Below are 15,759 nucleotides of genomic sequence, written 5' to 3' on the forward strand. Positions count from 1 at the left end.
CATGTTGTGGGGACTCCCAACCATAAAATTGTTTTCGTTGCTACTTCATTACTGTCATTTTGCTACTGTTATGAATCGCCATGTAAATATCTGATAGGCATAGTGATTCATCACAAAAACAATATGTAATTATATATGTGTTTTCCAATGGTCTTAGGTGACCCCTGTGAAAGGGTTGTTCAACCCCCAAAGGGGTCGCGACCCACAGGTTGAGAACCGCTGCCCTAGCGGGTGAGGAACCGGCAAATCCTTGACCTGGCTTTTGGTTCGAAGGTCAAGAAATGTGGCTCTGCTGAGGCAGTGCCCAGAGGCGATGGGCTGGCAGGGCCTGAGCCGACCTGCCTTGGCCTGATTTCCCAGAGTCTGCTGTCTCCTCCCTGGCTTCCCACGGACCCCTGTGGAGGCCTGGCCCTGGTGACTCGGGGGCACCGCCGCCCCGGGACCAGGGACCAGCTCTGTGCAAAACCCACTCGCCGGGGGCTTCTCCGCTCCGGCCCTCGGCACCGAGCTGTTCACTGAGCACCAGGTGGGCTCACCTTTTCTGAGTGGCAGTCTCCAGTTCAAAGACATTAAAGTCCCAGTTGTCATCGTTTTCCATGGCCTCAGCTACCCGCGGTGGGATGTTGTGGAGGGACTCGGAGGTGAGTAAGCTGCCCGAAATCTGATGCAGGTCTGGGGAGGGGTGATCGGGAGGACAGTGTTAGCTGACTCTGCCCGTGAACCACTCCTGAGGGCACAGTGCTGGCTCAGGGCTTTGTTTCGGGGCTTTTAGGACAAACCATCGGGAAAACTAATTTTCATCATTTAAACTTGACTGTAATGTTAATAATGATCAAAAAAATTACAAAGGAAAACGTACTTTTTGTGGAGAGAGTGTATTCGTTCCCAGAGAGTCTTCGAAAACCGTCCTGATAAAAATCAAGGAAATGAGAGAGAGAGAAGTCACAGCTGTTCTTTACCTGACGCCCCCAGACAGATGCTCGCAGAGGGCAGCAGGGCAGACTCTCCCTCACGCACCCCCAGGGCCCTCCCATCGCCTGGCACTAGGACGGGGGGAGGGAGGGGGCAGCGAGGGCAGCTTGAGAGGGGCCCGGCGTTCCTGCTGGCACGCAGATGGTTTGGTTTCTAAGGGACAACGCCCGTTTCCCACCATTTCCCACCCCACCCTCCTCACCCTAATGGACACCAGGCTTCCATGTCCTCTAGAAAAAGCTAGAGTCTTCCTGGCCCTCTAAGCACCCGACTCCGCCCAGCAGAGCCTGGGTGAGAGCTGCTCCCAGCCCCTATAGCAGCCCCCCTCTTCCGGCAGGCCTCTCTCCCTCCCCCTCCTGTGTCAGTGTCCGCCTCCCCACAGGCTGGGGGGCCTCTGTCATAGGCCAGACCCACGTTAGACATGGGTCTCAACACACATTCCGTCACGGAACCTCGCTGTCTCTGCAGTCCTGATGTCATAACACTGGGCTGTAGGCGGCTACCGGAACCCGCCTAACGCCCGATGTGTAAGATGTCAGTGACCTCAGAAAGCAGGACCTGGGAGGGAAGGGAAGTTTTATTTCTGACCAACACACAGGTGACGGCAGTGACGGACTGATCTGTCTTCCACACAGTTCTTCCCGGGGAGACCTCTATCCGAGGCGGGCCTCACGAGCCCACGGCACAAGGCCTTCTCCCCGTGAAGCCGCAGACCTGGGCAGGGGGTCTGGAGGGAATCTGGGCCCCGGCCTGTATCTGTGCAGCATCGAGCATTTATTTTTCTTTTTTTCTGCCCCCGTTTTCAAAATCTTTAAAACAATTAAGTTTTATTTAAATAAATTGCTCGTAGGACCACTAAGCAGAAATGGGGCCCTGGTTCGGCTGACTGCCCTCCTCTGCTGCACGCTGAGCCCTGGGTGAGGCGGCAGGTGGGCGAGGCTGTGGCCCGGCGAGCAGTGAGCCCTGTGTAACGGGGCCAATAGCACCAGCAGCTCCGCTGTAGCCCGGCAGTGCACTTACAGACATCAGGCCCCCAATGAGGTCCTTGGTGTGAGGATCCCCTTCCTTCGCCTCGAACTGTGGTGAATACAGCTCCGAGGTTCTCAGAATTTCCAGGACGCGGTCTAAGGCTTCCATCACAGGCATGGAGCTGTTCTCCTGGGCAGCACTGATGATATTGATCACCTGCAATATGGGAAGAGACACGAGGTCAGAGCCTTCAAAGCAGCAGGAAAGCAACCCAGAGTCAGGCTGCCTGGTGCTCAGGGCCAACCCAAGACCAGCCAGCTGTTCCCGCCACACGTCCTCCCTCCAGAGGCCCCATGGCCAGGAGGGCGCTGTTACTGTGCGGCCCCTGGTTCTCAGGGGAAGCAATCTGCTGGGAGGACAAGGGTGGTCTGCTCAGTGGAGACGGGCCGCAGACTCCTCACCTTGGTGATGGGCGCCTCGATGGTCATGGAGTGGATCCGGGCCAAGGAGGAGTGTCGCCTCTGGCTGGCCACTGCGGGGAGATCACACGGGCAGGGATCAGGGCCGGCACCGCCAGGGCTCCGGTCCTTCCTCTCCCCACCTCCCCGAGGCGAGGCCTCCGTGTGCTGCACGGGGAGGGGGAGGAGCAGACCCGCCCGGTGCCTGAGCTTCCTTTCCATCCTAAGAGCCAGCACGGCTTCCCTCGGCTCCAGGCACCAGGATGCACTTGGCCCCGGACTGAACTTCTGATGTCAGAGAGAGAACAGGAAACAGCCCGCACGCCACGGCCACAGCCCCTGTGTTTGTAATGAGGCCGACGACTGCTCTGCTTGCTGCTGCCCAGGAGACAATGCCACAGGCTCTTTGTGCCACACACGCCAGAGCCAAAATACAGCTCACCACCAACTGCAGTCCATGCGTTTCTGCGAAAGGTTTCAAGGCAGAAACCTTGGCTGTTTCCCACGCTTATGCTTAGTCTAGAGCAGGGGTGGGCAAACTTTTTGACTCGAGGGCCACAATGGGTTCTTAAACTGGACCGGAGGGCCGGAACAAAAGCATGGATGGAGTGTTTGTGTGAACTAACATAAATTCAAAGTAAACATCATTACATAAAAGGGTACAGTCTTTTTTTTTTTTAGTTTTATTCATTTCAAACGGGCCGGATCCGGCCCGCGGGCCATAGTTTGCCCACGGCTGGTCTAAAATCATTAGGTCAGGGGTCCTCAAACTACGGCCCGCGGGCCAGATGCAAATACAAATATTGTATTTATTCCCGTTTTGTTTTTTTACTTCAAAATAAGATGTGTGCAGTGTGCATAGGAATTTGTTCATAGTTTTTTTTTAAACTATAGTCCAGCCCTCCGACAGTCTGACGGACAGTGAACTGGCCCCCTGTTTAAAAAGTTTGAGGACCCCTGCATTAGGGCAACGCCTCCACCAGGCAAGCGGCAACTCCGAGCTCTGGTTTACGCTGTTGCTGGTCCTGCCAGATGTGGCTCCTTGGGGGAGGCTGAGCTGGGGGCAGCCTGGGCCGTGCACAGGCAGCAAGAACTACAACAGTGATGGCGAACCTTTTGAGCTTGGCGTGCCAGCATTTTGAAAAACCCTAACTTAACTCTGGTGCCGTGTCACATATAGAAGTCTTTTGATATTTGCAACCATAGTAAAACAAAGATTTATATTTTTGATATTTATTTTATATATTTAAATGCCATTTAACAAAAATCAACCAAAAAAATGAGTTCGCATGTCGCCTCTGACATGTGTGTCATAGGTTCGCCATCACTGAACGTGTCACACAGAGTTCTGTGTCCTGGAAGCTCCACTGTCGGCCAAACCTCTGTACCAGGGACCTTCAGGGTCACAGCGTTCCCCGGCCTGAGGCGGCTTCCCGTGACCAAATGGAGGCCTCAGGAGCCGCACCACACGACGCACCAACCCCAGCCTCCCACACGCTTTCAATGCTGGCAACCAGCATATGGTGCTGACTTTCCCAATGTGGCCATTAAACCAAAAGTAAGAACCACTATTTCATCACGATGTCATAAAAGGACTTTTTCTCATTTAAAAATGTGACAGTGACATCTGCTCACAAAAACCATACCACAGTGCAAATGCAATCAAGTCAGGCAGAGAAAATGTACAGATGGTTGGGACTGTGTGTGCACAGAGTCCCTGAGCACCTGCAGACCTCAACAATCACTGGGCAAGCGTCAAGGTTACTCAGTACGCGGTCAGTACACAAGAGTCAACTGTAATTTTGCATGCTAGCAACAAACAATCGGAAATTGAAGTAAAAACACACCATGTGACAGCATCAAGAACATCAGTATCTTCTATGCCTATTAAAGCCTAATATGCACAGTGTCCCCTCAGGAGTTTGACCGGGAGACCGGAAGTTCGACCGCTCACTATGACGTACACTGACCACTAGGGGCAGTGCGGAAGGAAGGCAGGCCCCGGCCAGCAGCCACCACTGGGCCGCTAGTTTAGAAATAAATCTAACGAAAGATTTCAAAATTTATACACTGAAAATGCAAAATATTACTGAGATAAAATAAGCTAGAGACACAGCATTCCCTGGTCTGTAAGACTCACTATTACTGAGATTTCCACTGTCCCCAAACTGATCGATAGATTCAAGAGACTCCAAGATAAAACTCAGGAGATGGTGTGTGTAAGCGAACAGGCTGGTTCTGTCAGACAGAAATGCAAAGAACCCGCAGGAATGGCCAGGGGCATCTCAAGGCAGCGTGGCAGGAATCGCTGTCACGGCTACCAGCACAGACCGACAGCCAGGGACCCAACCCAGGCCCTGACCACGTGGTACAGACCCTAATTTACGGCGCTGCCACTACAAAATGTGTACTGCTGTTTGCCAATGCAGTGCTGGGCCAACTGGGTTTTAATGTTGGGGCAAAATTCCTCCTTGGTCTCGACTCTCTCCTGATAAAAAATTAACTTGAAATGGATCCCAGACCTAAGGTGCACACAGAAGGAAACATGGGAGAACGTTTTCATGGCCTGGAGCAGAGGAAGAGCTCGTAAACAGGACACAGGAAGCACTAGCTGTGAGAGGAGACGTGGATGCAGTGAACTGGGTTAAGGTTAACATTACGAACCTGTGTTCGTTAGTGAAAAGGCAAACCACAGAAAATCTATTTTTGATACATATATCCAATAGCGGCCCATATCTAGACTTTGTAATAGACCCCTCTGTCTCCCTCTCCCTTCCATGCTCTAAAAATCAAAGAAAGAGTCTCTGATGAGGATTAACAAAATAAGTAAGTAAACTATTAGGTCATTCAGGCCACTTCTACATAATCTTTAAAAAGTATATTCCAATTAGAACTAAAATAATATTTGCAGAATAAGCCTCTCACTTGCCAAAAATACAGCTCACCTCCCCACCAGAAGGGAAGCTTATGGCAAACTCCTGCCCACGGTGACGCATAGTAGGTGTCACCTAAAACCATCGATCGGTTATTAGGAACTTCTATTTCAGCAAAACGGAAACCAAACAAGAGTTGGATCCTGCAACATATTTCTGGTCACAAAAACATAACCAAACTTCTAAATAAAAACGCAAACACTTCTAATATTGAACACTGAAATAAGCATGAGCGATCCACATATTTAAGAAAGGCCAATAAAAACAAGTGAGGTCATCATTTTAACCCGCTTATTCCAGTTCAGGGCCAGGGTGCCGCAGCCGCCCCGGCAGGACCCCTCCACCGCGGGGCCTCGCCCACACCCACTCAGATGGGACCTCCAGACACACACTTCCCAGCGTGCTCTCTGGGCTGTGGGAGGAAACCCAGGCCGCCTGGGAGAACCGCACCCCCACACAGGCAGTGACCTGCCGGGAACGTTACTCCAGGACCTGCTGTGACACTAGGAACTCAACAGACAACAGACAACAGACAGTACCCCGGCCCTTTTCTCCATTCCCTGACTCCCGCAAAAGGCTCAGCATGGAGCCCACTGGCAGGAGCCGGAGGGGACGGGGGGCAGTGGCCCGGGGATGAGGAGAGGGGAGTGTCACAGATTGCTGGGGGGGTGGGGGGCAGTGGCCCGGGGATGAGGGGGGTGTGCCAGGTCCACACGTGCAGCACCAGGTGGTACCGGCTCCCCGGTCTTGGGGACCTACCTTCGCTTGCTCGTGAGGCAACACTCCTGACATCCAGGGAGCTTTTCCTCTTGTCTTTATGTTTACCTGATTGATTATCTGTGGGAACAAGAGATAAATCACCTCATCAAGGGGTGAAAAACGACCAGTTACCGTTAGAAAAACTACCAATCTAACATTTTTAAAACAAAATTTAAGAATTTGGACACTAAGTTGCAACAAAAATCTGCAGAGAGCAGACGATGAAAAGGAGGCGTCGGGCTCTCTCACAAAGTCCCACGTGACCGGTCAGACAGCGCGTCCCAGGCTCCAGGCCCCGTAATGAGGGTCCCGTCTCGACGGAAAGGGGCGACGAGGAGATGTGCGCTCAGCACTCCTCGCGCTGCTGTGGCTGAGGAAAGTGGGAGCGATTTTTGAGCCCCACACGTTTGCCCCAAAGGGGAGAAACCCTTTATGCAGTTGCTTCTGTAACACCAGGCCTGCTGCTTGGGGAGGAGCCCGCCTCTCCCAGGGGGCACGGGGCTGGCTCCGTGTCATTTCCTCCGTCTCCGACCCCCTTTCTGTGAGGCACCACGACCCTCTGGGCTCCGAGCAGCTGCCTGGCCTCCCCCCCACCCCGCACCTCCTTCCTGCCCCTCGTGCACCTGCTGGCGCCTGGGTGGCTCTGAGCCTCCCAGCCCTCAGCCGGCCCCCAGGTCACAGGCGAGGAGCCTGGGGGCCGCGTGTGGACATGGTTCCTGCTGCAGCCGCACCTCCTCTGCCCGGCCACGCTTCACCGCCAGCCCTGCCCAGAGCAGGACCTGCATCCGGCTCCTGGCTGCCCCCGAGACACGTCGGCACTGGTGTTTGCTACACTCTCCTCTCCGTGGGCACTGACCTGGCCTCTCAGGTCACTGCTGGCCTCTGCGCTGCTGCAGCTGAAGGACAATTCCATCCTGACCCGACTGGGCCTGTGGTCCCAGACACACCCGACCCCTTTCTGGAAACTCCTGTTTGCCTAGGTCCACCCGCTGGCCTGCCTTCGGTCTCTCACTCTTCCTTCCTGGTCCCTCGGTTCCCAAATGTCTGGCAGCCCTTCTCTTCTTGGAAAACAAGTCTCCTTAGGAGCCCCCCTCCTCTGGCTGTGACACACTCCCGTGCCGCTGTCCTGCCCTGAGCTCGGGGCCTGCATCCTAACGGGCCACGGCCGCCCGCCCGCCGGCACCGCCATGAACGCGCTCTCCTCTCCCAAACCCGCTGTCCCAGGCCACGGAGCAGCATCCATGCCTCCTCCCTCCTCCCCACGCCCTCATCTCAGCACCCCTTTAACCTGCCCACCCGAGGCCGCAGCCGCACCCAACCCTCTGGACTATAACGGCAGCTCCGGTCACAGTCCCACGGCCCCTGCCTTGCCCCCTCCTACCCCCGCTCTACAGGCAGCCCAGCAGTCCTTCTGAAATAACCAACACTCCCGACCAGAACCTCTCAACGGCTCGGCTCACCGTGGTTTTCAGGATAAGACTTAAGCTCCCGTGTGGCACCAGGGCCCTGTGATCCCTGGACCCCGCTCCACCATCATGGCCTCTGTGATGTGCTGGTCTCCCCCACCCTCTACATCTTGGCACAGGCTGCTTTCCTCCAGGGGAGCGTGCCTCTCCCAGGCCACCTTCTCACCTGGTTAACAGCCAGCCTCCTTTAAGATGCAGTCCAGGTGTGACCTTTGGGACGCCCTCCCCTAGTGCCCCCCCACACACACTGAGGTAACCGCGGGCTCCCCCCGCCTTCCTCCCCAGCTGGGAATGAGGAAGCGCAGGAAAGTCTTCCTTTCTCCTTCCCAGGTGGCAGCACCGCCCAGCACATAACAGACACACATCTGCCGTCCACCACCTGCTCAGTCCTGTGCACAGGTGAGCACCACTGGATGCGCCCCTGGCGGCCCGGCCCCCGCACTCACACCCCCCTCCAGCACCTCCGAGACAGCAGCTGGCTGGCAGGACGGAGCAGTGTGTGCGACAGCCTGCCTTCCCCACAGGCCCTGACCACGCGAGGCTGGGCCAGCGGCTCCCCCTCCCTCTCAGGAGCAGCCTGGGCATCTGCTGCTGCTGCCTCGGGCAGCGCTCCACACACTCACCCCTCCCATCGCCCCTCTTCCCTCTCCTCCTGCAGCTTCTGGAGGTTCAGGCCGCTCCCCTGCCTTTACAGCTGGGCTACGAACTGGGTCATTCCTTCATCCTTCCCCGTTTGTCCACTCCACACACACTTCCCGGGCACCGCGTGTCAGGCCCTAACCAGGCGCTGGGGTGGGAAGTGGAATAAGGTCTAGAGCAGCTGTGGGCAAACCACGGCCCACGGGGCGGATCCGGCCCGTTTGAAATGAATAAAACTAAAAAAAAAAAAAAGACCGTACCCTTTTATGTCATGATGTTTACTTTGAATTTATATTAGTTCACACAAACACTCCATCCATGCTTTTGTTCCGGCCTCCGGTCCAGTTTAAGAACCCATTGTGGCCCTCGAGTCAAAAAGTTTGCCCACCCCTGGTCTAGAGGGTCACAGGCCGGGAGCTCAGGGTCCGGAAGTGCGGAGCCCCGGGGGCTCCCTCTGCCTCCAGGATGCTCCTGTCCTGACTGACCTGTCGGTCCCAGGCACCACTCCCACCATCGCCATCTCTGGGAAGCGTCCCCAGGCCACCCCTCCCCCGTGCGGTGCCACAAAGTACAGTGAGTTCAGACGACCTGCCGTGTGGGTGCCTAACCCAGGTCGGGCCTGGACCAGACTCTCATCACACAGAATGTCTTTGGCGAGTTAAAGGGACGTGTGCTGGGACCTGTTGGCTTCCTGGGCACCCAGGATCCGAGCCCCTGTCCTGTGCCTCCCACCACAGGGTGAGCGCTTTGCCCATTCCCCATTAGGAAGCCATCAATGAGCGCTTCACCCCAGAGCCCAGCAGCGAGGGAGGCTGTGGGGGGGGGGGGCCCTCCGGCAGAGCCCATGGTGGCCCCGCACGCTGCTCCCAGGCCGCAGGGCGGCGCCCAGCTTCCCTGGGTCCCTCTCTCTCGGACGGTGCTCTGGCCTGTCCCACCGTGGGCCCCATCTCCTAATGGCTTCTTTCTGCTGAGGAACTGGTGCTGGTGGTGTACAGCCAAGCACCCCAGCTGACAGTCAGCAGGGCCTTTGGGTTAGATGCTGAGAGGAAGGCTGACGCCGGGAGGGTGTGATCTGGTAAGATGACAGGCGGCCCAGCATGGCGGCCTCAGAGTCTCCCGGCTGAGACTTCTCCCGGCTGGACAGCCGTGAGCATGGCCCTGACCTGCCTGCTAGTCCAGCTCTGCATCTAAACCTTCTGAACCTGTTTCTTTCTTTTTTTTTTTTTTGACTGCTAATTCTTTTTTATTTATTTTTTATTAATATATTTTTTATTGATTAAGATATTACATATGTGTCCTTGTCCCCACATTACCCTCTACCCCCCCCCCCCCGCTCATGCCCTCCCCCCCGCTGTCCGTGTCCATTGGTTAGGCCTATATGCTTGCATATAAGTCCTTTGGTTGATCTTTCCCCCTTGCCCCCACCCTCCCCTACCTTCCCTCCAAGGCCCGACAGTCCAATCAATGCCTCTCCGTCTCTGGATCAGTCCTTGTTCAGCAGTTTATGTTGTTCATTATATTCCACAAAAGAGTGAGATCCTGTGGTATTTATCCGCTCTCCAGTTCCATCCATGCTGTGGCAAATGGTAAGAGTTCCTTTTTCTTCTTCCTCTTTTTAAAGAATACCTTTCAGCATTTCATATAATGCTGGTTTGGTGGTGATGAACTCCTTTAGCTTTTTCTTATCCGTGAAGCTCTTTATCTGACCTTCTATTCTGAATGATAGCTTTGCTGGATAAAGTAATCTTGGTTGCAGGTTCTTGCTATTCATCACTTTGAATATTTCTTGCCACTCTCTTCTGGCCTGCATGGTTTCTGTTGAGAAATCAGCAGACAGTCGTATGGGTATTCCCTTGTAGGTAACTGACTGTCTTTCTCTTGCTGCTTTTAAGATTCTCTCTTTATCTTTTGCTCTTGGCATTTTAATTATGATGTGTTTGGTGTGGTCCTCTTTGGATTCCTTTTGTTTGGGGTTCTCTGTGCTTCCTGGACTTATAAGTCTATTTCTTTCACCAGGTAGGGGAAGTTTTCTGTCATTATTTCTTCAAAAAGGTTTTCAATATCTTGCCCTCTCTCTCCTTCTGGTACCCCTATAATTCTGATGTTGGTACGCTTGAAGTTGTCCCAGAGGTTCCTTACACTATCTTCATATTTTTTGAATCTCTTTTCTTTTTTCTTTTTCGGTTGGGTATTTTTTGTTTCTTTGTATTTCAAATCTTTGACTTGATTCTTGGGATCCTCTTGTCTGCTGTTGGATCTCTGTAAATTATTCTTTATTTCAGTCAGTGTATGCGTAATTTCTAGTTGGTCCTTTTTCATGTCCTCCAGGGTCTCACTATACTTATTGAGGGACTCACTAAATTTATTGGCGGTTTCCATAAAATTCTTGAAAAACCTTATAAACGTGGCCTTGAACTCTATATCCAGTCATTTGCTTTCCTCCATTTCTGTCATTTGTGACCTGTTTCTTTGTCTCCGCATTTTGGCTGCTTCCCTGTGTTGATAGAGTGGCTTTGTGTGCTAGGTGTCCTGTAGGGCCCAGTGGCTCAGCCTCCCCAGTTACCTGAGGTGGACACTCTTGGTGCACCCCCTTGTGGGCTTTGTGCACAGTCTTGTTGTAGTTATGCCTTGGTTGTTGTAGGATCACTGGGAGGAATTGACCTCCAGGCCAATTGGCAGTGAGAATCAGCTGTGTCTGCAGTGGGAGAACTTCTGTGCTGGAGACATCCTTCTGGGGCAAGACTTGTTTCAGTGGGGCTTTGGTGCTGAGACTGAACCCTGAGTGTGTCCCTTGTGGATCTGAGGAGTTGTGATCTGGATGGTCCCCCTCTGACCACTGGGTACAGTGGCTCTTGGATCTAAGGAGGTGCTAAGTTAGCCTCTGCCTGAGGTTACACAGCAGGAGCTACGAAGAGAACTGCAGATTCCCCTTCCTTGTTTGGAGTTTGGAGGTGCCCTGATGAGGCTCAGCTGTGAAGCAATGCAAGCCGCTGTGGGGCCTTGGGCCTTCTCTTGGAAGTTCTGGGTCTGTCTGGCCGGGCTGCAGTTAGGTAATTATCAGGTTGCAAAGGGCCAGGGCATTCATATGCAAAAGCCTCTGCTGCAGCCTGGTTGGGGCGGGGTCTCAAGGAATCAAAGGGCGGAGCAAGCAGCTATGGCGGAGCCTCAGCCCTGGCCTAAGGAGTCGCGCGTCTCAGTGTCCCGGTAACGGCTGCAAGCACCTCTGAGGGAAAGCCGCCCTCAAGTTCACCTGCTGCCAGACAGTCCAGTTTCTCCCCGTATGAGTCCTGGGTACCCAGAGACCACCCGGAACCGGAGTTCAGAGCCATCGGGAGCTTGTGACTCCCTCTGGATTCAAAAAGACAGCCGAGTCCTCAGGTGCCAGACCCTTTCCGCGTGCCGCGAGCCCCCGTACCTCTGCACTTTGCTTCCACAGCTCCTCTGGCTCTCAGTGCTTTTTTTTTCTAGTTGTAGAATTTACACTCAGCCAGCCTTCCTGTAGTTCTGGGTGATGTCCGCTTTGTGTATTTGTTGCACTTTTCAATTGTTGTGGGAGGCAGCAATTTCCCGGTGTTTATCTATGCCACCGTCTTAGTTTCTCCCTGAGATGATGATAACAGTTGTGCCCACCTCACAGGGCTATTCTACATATTTATCAACTAGAAGCCCAGTGCACAGACTTATGCACCGGTGGGGACCCTGGCCTGCGGGGATCGGGCTGAAACCGGCTGACATCCCCCAAGGGGTCCTGGATTGCGAGAGAGTGGTTCTCGGGTGATGTACTCTGGAACCAGGCTCCCTCCTCTCTGGTGCCAGGGGCGTCACCCAAGAACCACAGCTGCCAAGTCACCGTAGCTCAGCAGCTCCTGCGTTGAGCATCTGCCCTCTGGTGGTCAGTGTGCATCATAGCTACTAGCTGGACAGTCAGATGGTCACTTAGGCTTTTATATATACAGACTAGTGGCCTGGCACTGTGGAGGTTGGCGGGGCGGTGGGGGGGGGGGGGCTGTGGGAGTTTGGCCGGCCGACTGCCCCCCTCAATGGGGAGTGGGGAATGGTTGGGGAGGGGTCATAGGAGGTTGGCTGTGGGAACCAGAGGGCAGCTCCTGCATTGAGCGTCTGTCCCCTGGTGGTCAGTGCACGTCATAGCGACTGGTCATTTGGTCAGCTGGTCACTTAGGCTTTTATATAGCTATCCAAGTAAAGGCGCTCCCTGACCTTGCAGTGCAAGGGTTATGGTCACGCTGGGCCCACGCAGGCAGCTTCTACTCCTGCTCCTCCAGCCCCTCAGGCTGGCTCTGCCCTCTCTCCTGAACCTGCACTCCTCTGCGTCATTGGTGAGCTCTCGGATGCAAAGGCCACCCCTAGCTCTGCACTCCCCTCCCTCTTCTCTGCACAACCAGCTCTGACTCAGGTGCCCGCCTCTCCCTCCAGCTCCTCCTGGGCCCTCGGTCCCCACCCCCTGCCACCATCCCTGCTCAGTCTCATCGGCCCCACATCCGAGCTACCTGCTTTGCTGGCAGCAAAACGTACACCCCCGGCCCTTCTCTCTGCAGCGCCCAGCAGGCCCTCGACAGAAGCTGTAGCATGAACGAGCCGACGAGTGAGCGCTGCACCTCCTTGCTTTCCTCGCTCTGGTTCCCACCACCTTCCCATGAGGCCTCTGGTCTCCCCCACCTTCCCCCGCGGCCTGTCTCCTTCTGCCATCACTGGTTATGCCCTGGCGGCTGTGCCTCTGCTCCGCCTGTGGCGATGCTGGCATCCTGTCTGGGGTGTCACACACCTGCCCTGAGAGCTCAGACGTCAGGCTACTCCCGGCTCCCCGGCTCAGGCTGCACTGCCTGCAGGTGAAAACCCTCCTTTCCTACACTGCCTGACCCAGTTCCTCTCCGCACACGGACCCGCCCACCAGTCCAATTTAACCCTTGCTCTTCCAGAACACACTCTGGACTTCCCATCTTCTGTGCCTGTTTTATTCTTGGAATACTTTTCCTTCCACACACTCTTCTTAAACAAACAAAAATTTTTTAATCGACTTTGAGAGGGAAGAAGGGAGGAAGATGGGAGATGGGGGGGGGGGAGGAAGAGAGAAACACCGATTTGTTGTTCCACTTACTGATGATTCACTGGCTGAGTCTTGGATGTGCCCGGACCGGGGATGCGACCCGCACCCTTTGGGCATTGGGACGACGCTCAAACCAACGGAGCTGCCGGCCAGGGCTCTGCAGCCTCTTCCTCAAACCCCTGTCCCTGCCTGGACTTTCCCTCTCCTCTGAGGCGCCATGGCCCCGGCCCCTTCTCGCCCACCGCTCATCACCTGTCACTCGCTGTGAGTCACTCTGCACCACGTCTCTGCCTTCACGCAAGCCCTGCGTGCTCCTGGGCGCCGCGCCCACGAGAACTGTCACAGCCCGTGCCAGCCCACCACTTCCTGGACGGGGCCCAGGGCAAGTCAGCCAGTCCTTCCGTTCCCTCATCTGTGAAAAGGGAACTTCATCTACAACGTGTCTGCCCATCCGGGTAACACCCTCAGCACAGGGCCGCGTGCAGGCGGCTCCGGAGGGAATGAGCTGCCTGGTGCTGTGAAGTACGTCCCGAAGCTGAAGGAATGGGAGCCGGAGCCGGGAGATGGTCTCCTCCCGGGACGGGACCATGTGCAGTCACCCAGCGGAGGTGGGAGTGGACACGGGAGGCACCGCTGAAGGGCCCGGCGCCCCGTCTGCTGGCGGTGATGACTGTCAGAAGCTGTCCCTGTTCTTAGAGCACACATCACTCAACATGCTTCCACATTGAATTCATGCATGTGAGGGGCCCAGGCTCCCTGCACGCCTGTCAGATGCCCTCAGGGCTCCGGACCTGGGCCTGGGCCTGGGCAGCAGAGACCCGCCGTGCAGTGGGCAAGCTCCTCGGAGGAGGAACGTGGGCGCCATACCTGTGGGAGCGTCAGAATGAACGAAGTCCATGATCTTCTCAGCCTGGAAACGATGGAGAAGCTGTTAGTGCGGCCGCCCGCGCACGGGGGCAGCCGTCCCTCCCGTCCCGAGGCCCCGACACACCTTACTGTTGCCGCTGCTCATCCGGATGATGGACACATAGTGTCTAATTTTGCTGCAAGTAGAAAACAGTGCGTTATTTCTCCCTCCCGGTGTCCATGGCGTTGCTATTTCTCATGAAAAGAGCATCTCTCCACACACACACCCGCTTTGAGAAAAGCACCTCTGTGGTCCCGGCCACGCCCCCCAAAGGCGTCTCCACGAACACCCTTTGGCGCCACCGCCTCCTCCCCAGGCGCCATAACGGACAATCACAAACACCTGCTTTTAACATGGGCTGCGTGTTGACCGACCGGAGCCTGCAGTCACTCCGCGTGTTTCGTGCTCAGGACCCCAGATGCTGACACGCTTCCGGTTCCCGAGCAACCGGACCCAGTCATTCAGCCAGAGGACGGGCCGGCTCCCTGGGAGCAGAGCAACTAGCACTCCTCACAGGAGCCGCCGGCTCTCCTCACTTCCTGTTCCTTCCGTTTTTCCGTTCCCCTTGATAACCGAATCCCTATGTGCTTATCACACACAAATGTGGAGACGTAAAAAGGCGAAGCATCAGAACGGAGGGCCAGCCCTGACCGTCTCCCCGAGGCACCGGCAGAGGCCTCGGCCTGGCTCCGCCCAGTGCTGGCCACCGGCCTCAGCGTCCTCATCTGGGAAAGGGCGGAGGTCAGGGCCCACATCGGGGCAGGGCCCACCTCCTCCTCCTCTGCCCTTTTCCTCGTCGTCCTGTGCGGTCACACACGGGTCTGATTGTGCATTTACATAAGCATCTTCCTTGTCATTTCCTCTGCCATCACGTCTCATGGCTGCATTGATGGCGGGGTGTTCTAGAACGTACTCACACTTTCCCATCTTCCTCTTAAACTAGACTCCGAGACAAACCAGAGGAGACTGTTAGGCTCCTGATAGACACTGCCTTCCAATCTGTGCTCACACCTGTTTGACATGCGTTTCCATAGATGGTGGTGTCTAAATTATTCTTTTTTTTTTTTTAATATATTTTATTGATTTTTTACAGAGAGGAAGGGAGAGGGACAGAGAGTTAGAAACATCGATGAGAGAGAAACATCGACCAGCTGCCTCCTGCACACCCCCCACTGGGGATATGCCCGCAACCCAGGTACATGCCCTTGACCGGAATCGAACCTGGGACCCTTCAGTCCGCAGGCCGACGCCCTAGCCACTGAGCCAAACCGGTTTCGGCGTGTCTAAATTATTCTTATTTAATTTGCTAGGTCTATGCGGCAATCACAGGCTTTCAGGTTAGACACACTCTTTTAGTCCGTGTGCTCATCACACAGCTTCATAAACTGCCTTCGTATTCTGACTTCAATGCGTTAGGCCCGTGTGTCTGCAGCCCAAGAGGAGAGTCCGGAATCAGGGGCTGTGAGTCACCAGCTGGAGTCAGGCTGCAGCCCTGAGGAGCCCCGGGAAGGCCATTCTTGGGTGACGCCTGACCTAACACACGTCTGTCTCTCACATTCTGCAGGCAGCTCTTAAGCACTTACAGCACATT

The 15,759-nt window shown here is 55.1% G+C and overlaps 1 protein-coding gene across 1 annotated transcript in view; it reads right to left on the bottom strand.

Annotated features, from left to right (window-relative positions):
• PDE8A (phosphodiesterase 8A) overlaps positions 1 to 15,759 on the bottom strand; it is a 105,867-nt gene that overhangs the window by 13,977 nt on the left and 76,131 nt on the right. Inside the window, exons 10-16 of the mRNA XM_081114726.1 lie at positions 14,253 to 14,304; positions 14,129 to 14,171; positions 6,092 to 6,169; positions 2,403 to 2,473; positions 1,993 to 2,157; positions 860 to 908; positions 537 to 672 (exon numbers count right to left, since the gene is read on the bottom strand). Of these exons, the coding sequence (XP_080970852.1) occupies positions 537 to 672; positions 860 to 908; positions 1,993 to 2,157; positions 2,403 to 2,473; positions 6,092 to 6,169; positions 14,129 to 14,171; positions 14,253 to 14,304 (594 nt within the window). The remainder of the gene's footprint in view (positions 1 to 536; positions 673 to 859; positions 909 to 1,992; positions 2,158 to 2,402; positions 2,474 to 6,091; positions 6,170 to 14,128; positions 14,172 to 14,252; positions 14,305 to 15,759) is intronic.

The sequence above is a fragment of the Myotis nattereri genome (assembly GCF_964212035.1).
Source record: "Myotis nattereri genome assembly, chromosome: 21".
Taxonomy (NCBI): domain Eukaryota; kingdom Metazoa; phylum Chordata; class Mammalia; order Chiroptera; family Vespertilionidae; genus Myotis; species Myotis nattereri.